The sequence below is a fragment of the Pelophylax lessonae genome, assembly GCF_965119305.1.
Source record: "Pelophylax lessonae genome assembly, chromosome: 2".
NCBI lineage: Eukaryota > Metazoa > Chordata > Amphibia > Anura > Ranidae > Pelophylax > Pelophylax lessonae.
In genome coordinates, this window is record NC_138769.1 from 34,332,173 (window position 1) to 34,349,091 (window position 16,919).

At 46.8% G+C, this 16,919-nt stretch overlaps 1 protein-coding gene across 1 annotated transcript in view; it reads right to left on the bottom strand.

The window, feature by feature from the left end:
• Positions 1 to 16,919, bottom strand: part of ILDR1 (immunoglobulin like domain containing receptor 1) — a 120,040-nt gene that overhangs the window by 37,620 nt on the left and 65,501 nt on the right. Inside the window, exons 2-3 of the mRNA XM_082246898.1 lie at positions 11,688 to 11,858; positions 3,934 to 4,083 (exon numbers count right to left, since the gene is read on the bottom strand). Coding sequence (XP_082103024.1) covers positions 3,934 to 4,083; positions 11,688 to 11,858 — 321 coding nt within the window. The remainder of the gene's footprint in view (positions 1 to 3,933; positions 4,084 to 11,687; positions 11,859 to 16,919) is intronic.

The following is a 16,919-nucleotide window of genomic DNA, read 5'->3' on the forward strand; positions in this document are numbered from 1 at the left end:
ATGTTCAGGATCCGTCCCTGTGGCCGCAGATAAGACTGAGCAGCCTGCATTTGAAAAACTGTAGTGATTATAGACATTTGCCACTAGAGGGAGCTCTGTATTGGACTTGATCAACCTCCTTGGATTTACAGCTGCTGACATACATCAGCCATGCAGGGAGTGCATTCTTTTTAATGGGTTGGCCTTCTCATAGACCTGTATTCTGAGAAAGAGCAGTAAAGCACAACTGTTGTAAAAAGCCTATGAAAGAGACCAATGCCATTCCCTTCTTTTTAGTATTCTCCAGCTGCTGAAGGGTAGCAGTTGATTGCAGAGGAACACAAAAATGCAGTATGAACGATAAAAATGAACAGCTGCATTTAAAAAGTGGTATTGAATAGAGATTTGTAGATTAACCACTAGGGGGAGCTCTGTATTCAACTCAGCCTCCACCAACCTCCCTGCTTTACAGCTGCTGAGATACAGTATCGGCCACACAGGGAGTGCATTGTTTTTAATTTGAGTTGAGGTTGAGCTACTTTAGACTTGTATTGTGAGAAGGAGCAGTAAACCACAACTGTTGTGAAAACACTATAAATTAATTTTAAAAAAAGGAACTCATGACCAACGCCATTCGCTGCTTCTCACAATTCTCCAGCTGTAGCATTTGATTGCAGAGGTACACATAAATGTAGTATGAACGCATTTGTGTTTCTTCCTTTTTTTCTGTACGTGCCATCTATGGGCTCAACATGTTCAGGATCCGTCCCTGTGGCCGCAGATAAGACTGAACAGCCTGAATTTGAAAAGCGACTGGAGAGACAGCTAAGTGGAAAGTGTCAGGGGCTCCCCAGCGTGACAAATCCTCTTTTATCCGATCGGCGAGGCGCAGACACTTTGGGCTCCCATTTAACCAGCCTGAGATGCATCGAGCAACGAAATCCACTTAAATTGCATCTGGCTGGTAAGGTTTGAAAGTGCGCTGTGCGTCGCAATGTGACAGCGGCCTACGAGCATGTCTCATCAATTCCCACCGAGGATAAAAAGGAAGCCTCGTACTACACAGACGCGGTACATCCTGCTGCTTCAGAGAATACCCGCACTCCACACAGCCCATCTTGCTGCGAGGACATGCTGAGGGAAGTAGTCCCCAGCCTTCCATGGAAAGGGGCTTTCAAAGTTTTTTTATAGCACACATATTGAAGTTGTTTTTATTATTAGAGACAGTATTATATTGATGTGTTTATTCGACTTTCACATTTTTACTTGTTTGCTGTTCCATATTTTTGATTATTGTGTTTTTTATACAGATCGGTGCATGCACCCCATTCCCATATCAGGGAATTTGATTAGCTTTTCTGCTTCAAGCCCCACTTGGCGTAAGTATGAAAAAAATGTATCCGATAACTCCACTCTTGGCATATTTATACATTTTCAACAAAGTGAATGCATACAACATCTCCACTTAGGACACGTTTCACCACATTTAGCTTACTCACAAGCCAGGAGTAGTAAAATGCATCAAAGAAGATTGGTTCCTAGGTGGAGACATCACAAGTCAGAAGTGATGAAACACATCAAGGAAGGTTGGTTTACAGGTGGAGACATCACAAGCCAGAAGTGGTGAAATGCATCAAGGAAGGTTGGTTCCCAGGTGGAGACATCACAAGCCAGAAGTGGTGAAATGCATCAAGAAAGGTTGGTTCCCAGGTGGAGGCATCACAAGCCAGAAGTGGTGAAATGCATCAAGGAAGGTTGGTTCCCAGGTGGAGACATCACAAGCCAGAAGTGGTGAAATGCATCAAGAAAGGTTGGTTCCCAGGTGGAGGCATCACAAGGCAGGAGTGGTGAAATGCATCAAGTAAGGTTGGTTCCCAGGTGGAGACATCACAAGCCAGAAGTGGTGAAATGCATCAAGGAAGGTTGGTTCCCAGCTGGAGACATTACAAGGCAGGAGTGGTGAAACACGTCAGGGAGGGTTGGTTCCCAGGTAGAGGCATCACAAGGCAGGAGTGGTGAAACGCATCAAGTAAGGTTGGTTCCCAAGTGGAGACATCACGTGGCAGGAGTGGTGAAACACATCAAGGAAGGTTGGTTCCCAGATGGAGACATCAAAAGCCAGAAGTGGTGAAATGCATTAAGGAAGGTTGGTTCCCATGAGGAGACATCACATGGCAGGAGTGGTGAAACTCATCAAGGAAGGTTCCTAGGTAGAGACATTACAAGCCAGAAGTGGTGAAACGTGTCAAGGAAGGTTGTTTCCCAGGTGGAGACATCACAAGCCAGGAGTAATGAAACGCATCAAATGAAGACATTGTTGTATGCACTTTGTTGACAACTAATAAAAATGGCAAGAGGTGCCAAGAATGGAGTGCAGCTGATACATTTTTTCACATATTTCTGGTGGGGAGTGGAGAAAGACTACATTGGCCAGCACCCAAATATTTTCATGCACTTGAGTCTTGAACAAAGCTGTGGAGACATTACAAGGTTGGTTCCCAGGTGGTGACCTCACAAGCCAGGAGTGGTGACATACGTCAAAGAAGGTTGGTTCTCAAGTGGAGATATCACAAGCCAGAAATGGTGAAATGCATCAAGGAAGGTTGATTTCCAGGTGGAGACATCACAAGCCAGGATTGGTGACATACGTCAAGGAAGGTTGGTGCTCAAGTGGAGACATCACAAGCCAGAAGTGGTGAAATGCATCAAGGAAGGTTGATTTCCAGGTGGAGACATCACAAGCCAGGATTGGTGACATACGTCAAGGAAGGTTGGTGCTCAAGTGGAGACATCACAAGCCAGGAGTGGTGAAATGCATCAAGGAAGGTTGGTTCCCAGGTGGAGACATCACAAGCCAGGAGTGGTGAAACACGTCAAGGAAGGTTGGTTCCCAGGTTCAGACATCACAAGGCAGGAGTGGTGAAACATATCAAGGAAGGTTTGTTCCCAGGTGGAGACATTACAAACCAAAAGTGGTGAAATGCATCAAGGAAAGTTAACTTCCCAAGCCAGAAGCAGTGAAACGCGTCAAGGATGTTTGGTTCTCAGGTGGAGACATAACAAGCCAGAAGTGGAAAAATGCATCAAGAAACATTAATTCCCAGGTGGAAACATCACAAGCCTAAAGCAGTGAAACGCATCAAGAAGCATTGTGAAATGCATCAAGGAAGGCTGGTTCCCAGGTGGAGACATTATATGCAGTGACATTGGAGTGGGGATGGACTACATTGGCTACAACCCTATTTTTTCATGTACAGAAGGAGCGAGTCCTGAGCGAAGCTGTGGATCTGGGTGTAAGTATGGTTGAGTGAGCAGAAACAAAACTTAAAAATCAAAGTCGAACAAGGTCCCCTCTCATCAAATAAAATAAGTGCGGCAGCACTTAATTATACAGGCATTGGCACCTACAATTTTCTTTGAGTCCCCCTAAAAAGTCCTGTTCATTCTGCCACTAAAGTCCACCTAATGAAGCTTTCTTGTCATGGAGTGGCTACAATGCTTCACTGCTCCTGAATTCAGAGCAGAGTTGCCACTCTCTTGTAGGCGGGGCTTGCTGCACTACAATGAGATGAGAAGACATTGCAGGGGGTGTGGCTATCAGTATTGTCACTGTAAATTCAGAAGCCTGTAGCTTGTCAATCAACACCTGGCAACACCCAATCCTGCCCACCACTTTCCAGATTGCTGCCTCTGCTGCTGAAATCCTCCCACTGTGAGCTGCAGTGTCTGGGAGGGGAGCGCGAGAGACATAAATAAAAGGAGGTTTCGGCTCAGACAGGAAGTTTGTTTTTACATTATGAGACTGTCAGCTGGTGCAGAGCTGTGCATCATGGGAGGAAGGAGGGGTGGTCACATACTCCCAAACACCAGAAGCAAAAGGGGTCTCAGCAGGCAAACAGAGCGACCGAAGAGTGCAGAGAATGGGACAGTAATGGGTTCACTTTCAGCACTTACTATTCTGTATGGTGATCTTGCGCTGGCGGTAGTCCATGCCCAGCACCGGCTCGTTCTGGCCGCGCTTCTGGATAACGATGCGCACTGTCCTCTGGCTGTCGCTACAGTCAATGGTCGGGTCTTGCCCCAGGGAGACACCTGCCTGGTACGCTGCAAAACAGAGCAAGGGGGTCATAGGAAGTAGTTACAAGATCAGTGATCGGTTTATGATCTCTATTTTATACTTTGTAGCTCGGAAATTTTTTTTTTGTATCTAAAAAGATTCTACTTGCTCGGTGACTCATCCTAACATCAGTCTTGTGCAGATGGCGCTACTTGAGATAAATTAGCTAATTAAAATGTCAGCGCAAACAAACTCATGAGGTCTACCTAAAAAGTAGCTGGGTAGAGTAGCATGCTTCTCCACTACCGTTGTAACGTTGCTTTTTATTTATAAAGATCTGAAATTAAATTCTACAAAAGGAAGTCAGGTAAGAAGTTGTGACCTAGTTTAAATAAGCTGTTATGTTTACATAGTTACATGGTTAGTCTGGTTGAAAAAAAGACACAAGATTATTTACACTATACTACCAAAAGTATTGGGACGCCTGCCTTTACACGCACATGAACTTTAATGGCATCCCAGTCTTAGTCTGTAGGGTTCAATATTGAGTTGGCCCACCCTTTGCAGCTATAACAGCTTCAACTCTTCTGGGAAGGCCGTCCACAAGGTTTAGGAGTGTGTATATGGGAATGTTTGACCATTCTTCCAGAAGCGCATTTGTGAGGTCAGGCACTGATGTTGGGCAAGAAGGCCTGGCTTGCAATCTCAGCTCTAATTCATCCCAAAGGTGTTCTATTGGGTTGAGGTCAGGACTCTGTGCAGGCCAGTCAAGTTCCTCCACCCTAAACTCGCTCATCCATGTCTTTATGAACCTTGCTTTGTGCACTGGTCCAAATCATTTGGTGGAGGGGGAATTATGGTGTGAGGTTGTTTTTCAGGGGTTGGGCTTGGCCCCTTAGCTCCAGTGAAGGGAACTCTTAAGACGTCAGCATACCAAGACATTTTTGACAATTTCATGCTCCCAACTTTGTGGAAACAGTTTGGAGATGGCCCCTTTCTGTTCCAACATGACTGTGCACTAGTGCACAAAGCGAGGTCCATAAAGACATGGATGAGCGAGTTTGGGGGTGAAGGAACTTGACTGACCTGACCTCAACCCGATAGAACACCTTTGGGATAGATTAAAACAGAGACTGCGAGCCAGGCCTTCTCTTCAACATCAGTGCCTGACCTCACAAATGCACTTCTGGAAGAATGGTCAAACATTCCCATAGACACACTCCCAGAAGAGTTGAGCTGTTATAGCTGCAAAGGGTGAGCCAACCCAACCCTACAGACTAAGACGCCATTAAAATTAATGTGCGTGTAAAGGCATGTGTCCCAATACTTTTGGTAACATAGTGAAGTTTGATTATTAGGAGGCAAAAAAGTGGTGTGGTGGTGTATGGAAAAGTGAGTGAGGTATTGCAGTTATATGTAATGCAGGGAAAAGAGGAAGAAGTATTGCAGAGGTATTATAGGGAGAGGTGGTATAGGGAAATGTGAAAGAGGTATTCGAGGGAGAGGTGGTGCAGGGAGGAGTGGTGCAAGAAAAGTGGGAGAGATATTGCAAGGAGATGTGGTGAAGCAAAACATGGGAGAGGTATTGCAGGGAGAGGTGGTGCAGGGAATATTGGGAGAGGTATTGCAGGGAAAGGTGGTGCAGGAAATCGTGAAAGGGGTATTGCAGGGAGAGGTGGTGCAGAGAATAGTGGGAAAGGTATTGCAGGAAGAGGTGGTGCAGGAATTATTGGGAGAGGTATTGCAGGCAGAGGTGGTGAAGGAAATAGTGGGAGAGGTATTGCAGGGAGAGGTGGTGCAGAGAATAGTGGGAAAGGTATTGCAGGGAGAGGTGGTGCAGGGAATATTGGGAGCGGTATTGCAGGGAGAGGTGGTGCAGAGAATAGTGGAAGAGGTATTGCAGGGAGAGGTGGTGCAGGGAATTTTGGGAGAGGTGGTGCCGCAAATAGTGGGAGAGGTATTGCCGGGAGAGGTGGTGCAGGGAATAGTGGGGGGCGTTTTGCAGGTAGAAGTGGTGTAGTGCAGGGAATAGTGGGAGAGGCATTGCAGGGAGAGGCGGTGCAGGGAATAGTGGGAGAGGTATTGCAGGGAGAGGTCGTGCAGGCGAAGTTGGGAGAGGTATTGAAGGGGAGAGGTGGTGCAAGGAATAGTGGGAGAGGTATTTCAGGTAGAGGTGGTGCAGGGAATAGTGGGAGAGGTATTGAAGGGGAGAGGTGGTGCAAGGAATAGTGGGAGAGGTATTTCAGGTAGAGGTGGTGCAGGGAATAGTGGGAGAGGTATTGCAGGGAGAGGTGGTGCAGGAAATAGTGGGAGAGGTTTTGCAGGGAGAGGTGGTGCAGGGAATAGTGGGAGAGGTATTGCAGGGAGAGGTGGTGCAGGCGATGTTTGGAGAGGTATTGCAGGGAGAGGTGGTGCAAGGAAAAGTGAGAGAGGTATTGCAGGGAGAGGTGGTGCAGGGAATAGTGGGAGAGGTATTGCAGGGAGAGGTGGTGCAGGGAATAGTGGGAAAGGTATTGCAGGGAGAGGTGCAGCAGGGAATAGAGGGAAAGGTATTGCAGGGAGAGGTGGTGCAGGGAATAGTGGGAAAGGTATTGCAGGGAGAGGTGGTGCAAGGAAAAGTGAGAGAGGTATTGCAGGGAGAGGTGGTGCAGGGAATAGTGGGAGAGGTATTGCAGGGAGAGGTGGTGCAGGGAATAGTGGGAAAGGTATTGCAGGGAGAGGTGGTGCAGGGAATAGTGGGAGAGGTATTGCAGGGAGAGGTGGTGCAGGGAATAGTGGGAAAGGTATTGCAGGGAGAGGTGCAGCAGGGAATAGAGGGAAAGGTATTGCAGGGAGAGGTGGTGCAGGGAATAGTGGGAAAGGTATTGCAGGGAGAGGTGGTGCAAGGAAAAGTTAGAGAGGTATTGCAGGGAGAGGTGGTGCAGGGAATAGTGGGAGAGGTATTGCAGGGAGAGGTGGTGCAGGGAATAGTGGGAAAGGTATTGCAGGGAGAGGTGGAGCAGGGAATAGTGGGAGAGATATTGCAGGGAGAGGTGGTGCAGGCGATATTTGGAGAGGTATTGCAGGGAGAGGTGGTGCAAGGAATAGTGGGAGAGGTATTGCAGGGAGAGGTGGTGCAGGGAGTAGTGGGAGAGGTTTTGCAGGGAGAGGTGGTGCAGGGGATATTGGGAGAGGTATTGCAGGGAGAGGTGGTGCAGGGAATAGTGGGAGAGGTTTTGCAGGGAGAGGTGGTGCAGGGGGATATTGGGAGAGGTATTGCAGGGAGAGGTGGTGCAGGGAATAGTGGGAAAGGTATTGCAGGGAGAGGTGGAGCAGGGAATAGTGGGAGAGGTATTGCAGGAAGAGGTGGTGCAGGCAATGTTGGGAGAGGTATTGCAGGGAGAGGTGGTGCAGGGAAAAGTGGGATAGGTATTGCAGGGAGAGGTGAAGCAGGGAATAGTGGGAGAGGTATTTCAGGTAGAGGTGGTGCAGGGAATAGTGGGAGAGGTATTGCAGGGAGAGGTGGTGCAGTGAATAGTGGGAGAGGTTTTGCAGGGAGAGGTGGTTCAGGAGATATTGGGAGAGGTATTGCAGGGAGAGGTGGTGCAAGGAATAGTGGGAGAGGTATTGCAGGGAGAGGTAGTGCAGGGAATAGTGGGAAAGGTATTGCAGGGAGAGGTGGAGCAGGGAATAGTGGGAGAGGTATTGCATTGAAACGTGGTGCAGGGAATAGTGGCAGAGGTATTGCAGGGAGAGGAGGTGCAGGGAATAGTGGGAGAGGTATTGCAGGGAGAGGAGGTGCAGGGAATAGTGGGAGAGGTATTGCAGGGAGAGGAGGTGCAGGGAATAGTGGCAGAGGTATTGCAGGGAGAGGATGTGCAGGGAATAGTGGGAGAGGTATTGCAGGGAGAGGAGGTGCAGGGAATAGTGGCAGAGGTATTGCAGGGAGAGGATGTGCAGGGAATAGTGGGAGAGGTATTGCAGGGAGAGGAGGTGCAGGGAATAGTGGCAGAGGTATTGCAGGGAGAGGATGTGCAGGGAATAGTGGGAGAGGTATTGCAGGGAGAGGAGGTTCAGGGAATAGTGGGAGAGGTATTGCAGGGAGAGGAGGTGCAGGGAATAGTGGGGGACGTATTGCAGGTAGAAGTGGTGCAGTGCAGGAAATAGCGGGAGAGGTATTGCAGGGAGAGGTGGTGCAGGAAAAAGTGGGGGAAAAATTAGAGAGAGAAGTGGTGTGAAATGTTGGAAAGGTATTGCAGGAAGAGGGGGTACAGGGAGACTCAGGAGACAGAGGTGGTGTAGCAAAAAAAGGGGCAGGTATTGCAGTGAGGTGGTGCAGGGAATAGTGGGGGAAGCTTTGCTGGGAGAGGTGGTGCAGGAAGAGGGATCTAAAATTATTTAAATCTCAAATCTACTTGTTGCAGCCTCTTCAGGTGAAAAGTTGTGACCCAGTTTAAATAAACTGTGAATCTTAGAGCTGATAGATTAAAAAAATTTAAAAAAAAGCACTTGCACCATGAATAGGAAAACAAGCCTAAAGGAGGTATGAAGTGTACAGAGGGTGACTATTCTAATTGATAAGGTGGCTAGTGATAGCAGGAAAGGTTGGAGGCAGTGGTGTGCTCCTAGATAACTGAATCATAGAGAGGAAGGAAAGGAGAGGTGGAAGGGGGGAAGGGGCGATGGGAACTGAGGAAAACAAGTGGGACAGGTGGAAGGGGAAAAGTAAGAGATGTACTGCAGGCAGGGGAGGTGCAGGTAGGGAGAGGTGGTGCGGAGAAATGTTGGAGAGGTCTTGCAGTAAAAGGGGGTGCATGAAAAGGGAGAGGTAGTGTGGAGAAATTCTGGAAGGGTATTGTTGGAGAGGGTGGGACAGGAAGAGGTGGTGCAGGGAAATGTTGGAAAGGTATTGCGGGAAAGGAGATGCAGGAAGAGGTGGTGTGGGGAAAAAACTGGAGAGGTATTGCAGGAGAGGGGGTGCAGAGCAATGATGGGCAAGTATTATGGGAGAGGGGGTACAGGATGAAGGAGAGGTGGTGTGGGGAAATGTTGGAGGTATTGCCTGAGAGGGGGTGCAAAAGAGGAAGGGGTGGTATGGGGAAATGTTGGAGAGGTATTGTGGGAGAGGGGAAGGTGGTGCGGGAAAATGTTGGAGAGGAATTGGAGGAGATGGGGTACAGAAGAGGGAGAGGTGGTGTGGGGAAATGTTGTAGAGGTACAGCGGGAGAGGAGGTACAGAAGAGGGAGAGGTGATGTGGGGAAATGTTGGAGAGGTATTGCGGGAGAGGGGGTACAGAAGAGGAAGAGGTGGTGCAAGGAAATGTTGGAGAGGTATTGCAGGAGAGGGGGTGCGGGGACATGTTGGAGGTATTGCGGCAGAGGGAAAGGTGGTGTGGGGAAATGTTTATAAGGTATTGGGGGAGAGGGAGAGGTGGCACAGGGCAATTTTGGAGAGGGAGAGGTGATGTGGGGAAATGTTGGAGAGGTATTGCGGGAGAGGGGGTACAGAAGAGGAAGAGGTGGTGCAAGGAAATGTTGGAGAGGTATTGCAGGAGAGGGGGTGCGGGGACATGTTGGAGGTATTGCGGCAGAGGGAAAGGTGGTGTGGGGAAATGTTGATAAGGTATTGGGGGAGAGGGAGAGGTGGTACAGGGCAATTTTGGAGAGGTATTTTAGGAGAGGGGGTACAGAAGAGGGAGAGTTAGTGCTGGGAAATGTTTGGTAGGTATTGCAGGAGAGGGGGTACAGAAGAGGGAGAGGTGGTGCGGGGAAATGTTGGAGAGGTATTGCGGGAGAGGTGGTGTGGAGAAATGTTGTAAAAGTATTGGGGGAGAGGGAGAGGTGGTGTGGGGAAATGTTGGAGAGGTGTTGCGGGAGAGGGGGAGTGGGAAAATGTTTCAGAGGAATTGGAGGAGATAGGGTACAGAAGAGGTGGTGCTGGGAAATGTTGGGGAGGTACTACGGGAGAGGGAGAGGTGGTGCGGGGAAATGTTGGAGAGGTATTACTGGAGAGGGGGTACAGAAGAGGGAGAGGTGGTGCGGAGAAATGTTGGAGAGGTATTACTGGAGAGGGGGTACAGAAGAGGGGGGGTGGTGCGGAGAAATGTTGGAGAGGTATTACTGGAGAGGGGGTACAGAAGAGGGAGAGGTGGTGCAAGGAAATGTTGGAGAGGTATTGCAGGAGAGGGGGTGCGGGGACATGTTGGAGGTATTGCGGCAGAGGGAAAGGTGGTGTGGGGAAATGTTGATAAGGTATTGGGGGAGAGGGAGAAGGTGGTACAGGGCAATTTTGGAGAGGTATTTTAGGAGAGGGGGTACAGAAGAGGGAGAGTTAGTGCTGGGAAATGTTTGAGAGGTATTGCGGGAGAGGTGGTGTGGAGAAATGTTGTAAAAGTATTGGGGGAGAGGGGGAGTGGGAAAATGTTTCAGAGGAATTGGAGGAGATAGGGTACAGAAGAGGGAGAGGTGGTGCTGGGAAATGTTGGGGAGGTACTACGAGAGAGGGAGAGGTGGTGCGGGGAAATGTTGGAGAGGTATTACTGGAGAGGGGGTACAGAAGAGGGAGAAGTGGTGCGGAGAAATGTTGGAGAGGTATTACTGGAGAGGGGGTACAGAAGAGGGAGAGGTGGTGCGGGGAAATGTTGGAGAGGTATTAATGGAGAGGGGGTACAGAAGAGGAAGAGGTGGTGCAGGGAAATGTTGGAGAGGTATTACTGGAGAGGGGGTACAGAAGAGGGAGAGGTGGTGCGGAGAAATGTTGGAGAGGTATTACTGGAGAGGGGGTACAGAAGAGGGGGGGTGGTGCGGAGAAATGTTGGAGAGGTATTACTGGAGAGGGGGTACAGAAGAGGGAGAGGTGGTGCAAGGAAATGTTGGAGAGGTATTGCAGGAGAGGGGGTGGGGGACATGTTGGAGGTATTGCGGCAGAGGGAAAGGTGGTGTGGGGAAATGTTGATAAGGTATTGGGGGAGAGGGAGAGGTGGTACAGGGCAATTTTGGAGAGGTATTTTAGGAGAGGGGGTACAGAAGAGGGAGAGTTAGTGCTGGGAAATGTTTGAGAGGTATTGCGGGAGAGGTGGTGTGGAGAAATGTTGTAAAAGTATTGGGGGAGAGGGGGAGTGGGAAAATGTTTCAGAGGAATTGGAGGAGATAGGGTACAGAAGAGGGAGAGGTGGTGCTGGGAAATGTTGGGGAGGTACTACGAGAGAGGGAGAGGTGGTGCGGGGAAATGTTGGAGAGGTATTACTGGAGAGGGGGTACAGAAGAGGGAGAAGTGGTGCGGAGAAATGTTGGAGAGGTATTACTGGAGAGGGGGTACAGAAGAGGGAGAGGTGGTGCGGGGAAATGTTGGAGAGGTATTAATGGAGAGGGGGTACAGAAGAGGAAGAGGTGGTGCAGGGAAATGTTGGAGAGGTATTACTGGAGAGGGGGTTGCGTGAAGGTGCATTAGAGGGGTATTACAAGAATTTACATGTAATTCATGTGGATTTACATGAGTACATTTCTTAATAATGCATGTGACAATAATGAGTTAAGAAGAACAAATACCCTGAGGTGTGAAGCAGTAACAATCATGCAGGTGACCACATCACAGCTCTATAAGAAAGCTGCTAGAAGGGTGTTAAGCTATTCTATATATATATATATTGAAGTCTTCTAGGTGAGTACATACTGGCAGAATAGTAGTCGAAGATGGGATCTTTGCAGAAGGACTTATAGAGCCAGGAGACGGACACATCCTGGATTGCAGCAGAAGTGCTGTAGTCACACTTGAGGATCACATTGGAGAATAACATGGAGTATCGCTGGGTGTCCTGTACAGTGACTTGCAGGGCCCAACATCCTAAAGCAAAAAAACAAAAGAAGAGACGTCAGAATTCACTCTCAGCTGTTGAAATAAATGCCATTTTTGTCTTACGGAGCGTGAACAGTTATCATGATTTACTACACATAGGAGGGAGATGCAAAGAATTAGCATGGGGACTGCCAGGGTATAATATGTGCGATTTGCTTTAATATGTTCAATGTGTAAATATGTAACTAATTCTACAAATTAGACACACGGGAGAAAAATAAGAAAATTGTACATTTTCTGAAATTTATGCATGAAGAAAAAGTAGCTAAAATAAGAGGGAAAAAAAGCCATAAACCCAAAAGCCAAATGTAATACTGTATATTGTAGCTTATCTATTGTTAGATGTGGTGTCTGCATTCATTTTCTATTTTTAAGCTTTTTTTTTTCTTTTATTTTCACCTGATGATTCCAGCCAGAAATTCTTTTATTTTTTCACTTTCGTTAACAGACCAAGCTGTCCAGCAAAAGTAGTGGTTAGGGCTGGATAACCAGTGATAAGACCAACAATGGATCGCTTTTCAGAAGGTGGTTGACAGGCAGCTGGTAGAAGATATGTCGCTTCCTCAGCCCCGATTTAACCCTGAAAATCTTGCACCACTGCATGCATTGTATATGGTTGCAGTATACTTTTTGCTGTGCCTGCAATGCAAAGCATCACAGCCATTACATGTGTACAACCACCTCCGGCAACTGAATAAAAGGGGGCTGTTGGAGATGGTAAAACCTTAGCCAAAATTACCTATTTTTATCTCTCCTTGCTGCAAGATTGAACAAGCCTTAAGGGTTCTTTCAAATGTACAACTAACGGGGGGTGGTAAAACCAGGCAGTTGAGCTGTTCTTCTGGCTGGATCACAAAGTAAAAATAAAAAAAAGCCAAAAAGTGAAAACCAATGCAGCCACCACATTAAGGAATTGGTAAGGTGCACTATATTAACATTTTGAATACAGCTTTAAATTATATGTTGCTCATTTCCTTTATTACTTCAACACCTGTAGTTTAAAGCGTATGTAAAACCCTATCTTTAAATTTCTCTTATTTGCTTCCTTTTGGGCTGGTAAATATACCATTGAAAGTGTCTCCTCCTCCTATCAGAAGGCAGCTTATATTCCATTATAAAAGTATGAGGCATTCATTAAAGGGCAGCAGTAGCAAGGGAGTGCCCCCTTGTGGTCAGTGTGCAGAGGGCAAAACTGAGCAGGACCTGGGAGATTGCAGCGACTACTGTAGTAGCTTCCCCAAGGGAGACTGCAGTGAGTATCTTCCCCAACAGAAGTATACAAACGTCCAAAGCTTGACCAATGTAAGTATACAAAACAAATACAGCCATGGCCAAAGGTTTTGAGAATTACACAAATATAACATTTTCACAAAGTCTGCTGCTTCAGTGTTTTTAGATCTTTTTGTCAGATGTTAACATGGTATACTGATGTATAATTACAAGCATTAAGAGCCCACTCACACTGCCGCGACTTGTCAGGCGACTTGTCAGCCTGACAAGTCGCGGTCGGTCACGGTCCATTGAGTAGTACAGGACCCGTTCTAATAGGAGCGACACAAGTCGCTCCGACTTAGAAAAAGGGTCCTGTACTACTTTGGGGTGACCTCGGAGCGACTTGCATAGACTTCCATTATGTGAAGTCTCTGCAAGTCGCGCCGAAGTCGCGGTGCACGCGACTTCACAGGTCGCCCCCTGAAGTCGTGTCGCCTCAATGTGAATGGGCTCTTAATGTCAAAAGCTTTTATTGACAAGCACATGAAGTTTATGCAAAGAGTCGAGTGTTCTGCGGATTCCTCTTTTATGCGGGAGATATCAGACCCCATATTACTGATTGGTTTTTACATAGTTTGTTAATATACTCTGGCTTTCGTTGATCACGGTCTGTAGACATTTTCTCCTCTTATCCTTCCTCTTTTTCTCCCCCCCTCCCCCCCCTTTTTTTTCGCCCTCTTATCTACGTCCATATCATAAGTGATTTATGTATGGGCTTAAAAAAGCTATTGAGCGTGTTGCTCATAGTAACTATCCAAATAGCTCTACCCCTTTTTTTTAACATATACATTCCCCTTCCATCCGGCTTAATCTTCTTTATTTTGTACCTTTCATTATTATATATGCTTTTCTATGTATGCATAAATATGATACAGTCATCTGTCAATATTGATGTATTATTATGGTTCTGTCTGTTTCGATATATGACTCTTTTGGCTTGGTATCTTACAGTATGATGGTGATAAATAGTTATTTAGATTGCTATGTTTCCAGTGTCATAACTAACATCTATTTTTCTATGCTGCAGTGGTGACCTATCCCTTTTTCATCGCTGTGTGGATTTTGCATGCGGTTTGGGCGGTGACCTGTTGTGGCGCTGCGGCTTGTTTCTTTGGAAGGCTTCCTTTGCTGACACATGTGCGGCCAGATAGGCCGCAGTGACGTTACGCACTTCCGGTGCTGACGTCCTGCGGCATAACAAGCGGATGTGAGGACATCCGTGTCCCACACACACATGCTTGTTCTCCCCGTACGGACCCGCGATTACCGGCGCGACTCCCGGCCTGCCCGGTTTATCGCGAGGTTACGTCGGGGGGGGTGTGGCCGGAGTGGTGACGTCACTGACGAGCCGCTCGGGGTCCACACCATAAAAAGGCCACACACTCTGGCCTCAGTATGGCGGCGGTTCCCCATCCGGAGTGGACACCATGGACGTATAGTACAGAGCCGGTATAAGGTATTTATTGGGCATGACCCTATTTCATTTGAAATTCAATACTAAGCTCTCCTTTAGAATACATGTAACATTATTTCATCTACATTTACTCCAGGCTACCTATACACCATTATCTATATGGTACATCTTATGGCTTCTCCCATTGAGTTTATGGAGACATGCTACCATAGTTTGAGTGTTTGGTAAGATGCTAGGCCTTTTGGCCACCTACGCACTATTTAATTATCACTCACGGACTATCCTTTGGATTCGGGGTGACTATCCTATTGCATGTCTCCATACTTGGTTTGGGGGTTATCTACGGTCTCCCCATGGGATTTCCCCTACCTGGCAAATATTTCTGCCGCACCATTATCTATATGGCAGTCTTTTTTCCTCTACATAAACTTTAAATTAGCTTTTTAACCATACCTTATATCTAGATATTAACTGATTTATTATATCCTCACCTAGGTGGCACCCAGGTTTTACCAACCCTGGGCCAATCTTTCCCTTCCTATGATACCGAGCTCTGACTAAATCCATGAGTGTCCCTTCGTTATTAACTATCAATTTTTCTGCGGTGACTTTTGTCCTGCATAATAAATATACAGGTATGTATAAAACCATTTGCTTGTTGGCATCTTTACTACCTTTAGATACCCATCTACAAAGCTTTAATGTGTGGTCCCCCACATGTGATCAATTGGGAAGCCTCCGGGGTGCATTGTCCTTTGCGCCCATGGGGCATCCACCGCCCATCCGCTTGTATATTCCTAATCAGTGATTGGATACGTTACCACCAACATACATGCGGTCCCCAGTTTTTATTGGATAATTTAGATGACACATGTTTGTAAATAACCTATATGACTAGTAACCACATTTTTTGTTTCATACAGAATTTTCCACATTACTTGCAATTAGGCTCCAGACGAAGCCTCTATATGAGGCGAAACATGTTGAGCAATTGAACCATTACTCTTTGTCACCATTATCTGATCGTATATGGGATAGTGTCTGCCATTGGATTGACCTCTGACAGCATCTCTGTTACATATTTACAGTCTCTTTGATGATTAATAGTATTGTAACCATGTACAACTACACCTAGTAGAACTGCTGTATGTTATACAGTTGATTGGTCAGCCGTTCAGGCCCTAGTCAATTTTATATTATATATATGTTCTCATTTTTTGTCTTTTGTTCTTTTTTTCCCCTTTGTTTCCCCTTTTTATATGATATGGAATTTGAATAAAAATTGTTTTTAAGTACTTTATGTGCCTGGAAAATCCTTCCTTCCCAATCTTCCATGACTTCTTATGCAAAGAGTCAATATCTGCAGTGTTGGCCGTTCTTTTTGAGGACTCTGCAATGTGTCCTGACATGTTTGCCAATCAACTTCTGCGCCACATCCTGACTGATGGCAGCCCATTTTTTCATAATCAATGCTTGGAGGTTGTCAGAGTTTGAGGGGTTTTATTTGTTCACCCACCTTTTGAGGGCTGACCACAAGTTTTCAATGGGATTTAGGTCTGGTGAGTTTCCTGGCCATGGACCCAAAATGTCTATGTTTTGTTCCCCAAGCCACTCGGCTAATACTTTTGCTCTATGGCAAGGTGCTCCATCATGCTGGAAAAGGCATTGTTCCTCACCAAACTGTTCTTGGATGGTGGGGAGAAGTTGCTCTAGGAGGATGTTTTTTTACCATTCTGTATTCATGGCTGTGTTCTTTGGCAAAATTGTGAGTAAGCCCACTCCCTTGGCTGAGAAGCAACCTCACACATGAATGGTCTCAAGACGCTTTACTGTTGACATGACACAGGACTGATGTTAGCGCTCACCTTTTCTTCTCCGGACAAGGTTTTTTTGGATGCCCGGAACAATCAGAAAGGGGATACATCAGAGAAAAGGACTTTACCCCAGCCCTCAGTAGTCCAATCCCTGTACCTTTTGCAGATTATCAGTCTGTCTCTGATGTTTTTCCTGGAGAGAAGTGGCTTCTTTGCTGCCCTTCTTGACACCAGGCCATCCTCCAAAAGTCTTCTCCTCACGGTGTGCGCAGATGTACTCACACCTGCCTGCTGCCATTCCCGAGGTGGTGCCCCGATCCCACAGCTAAATCAACTGTAGGAGGCAGTCCTGGCTCTTTTCGGGCTTTCTTGGGCGCCCTGAAGCCTTCTTCACAAATGCAGTGGAAATGTTTTTAGTGATTAAGTTAATTTTCATGGCAAAGAGGGACTTTGCAATTAATTGCAATTCATCTGATCACTCTTCATAACATTCTGGAGTAATTGCAAATTGGCATCATAAAAACTGAGGCAGCAGACTTTGTGAAAATT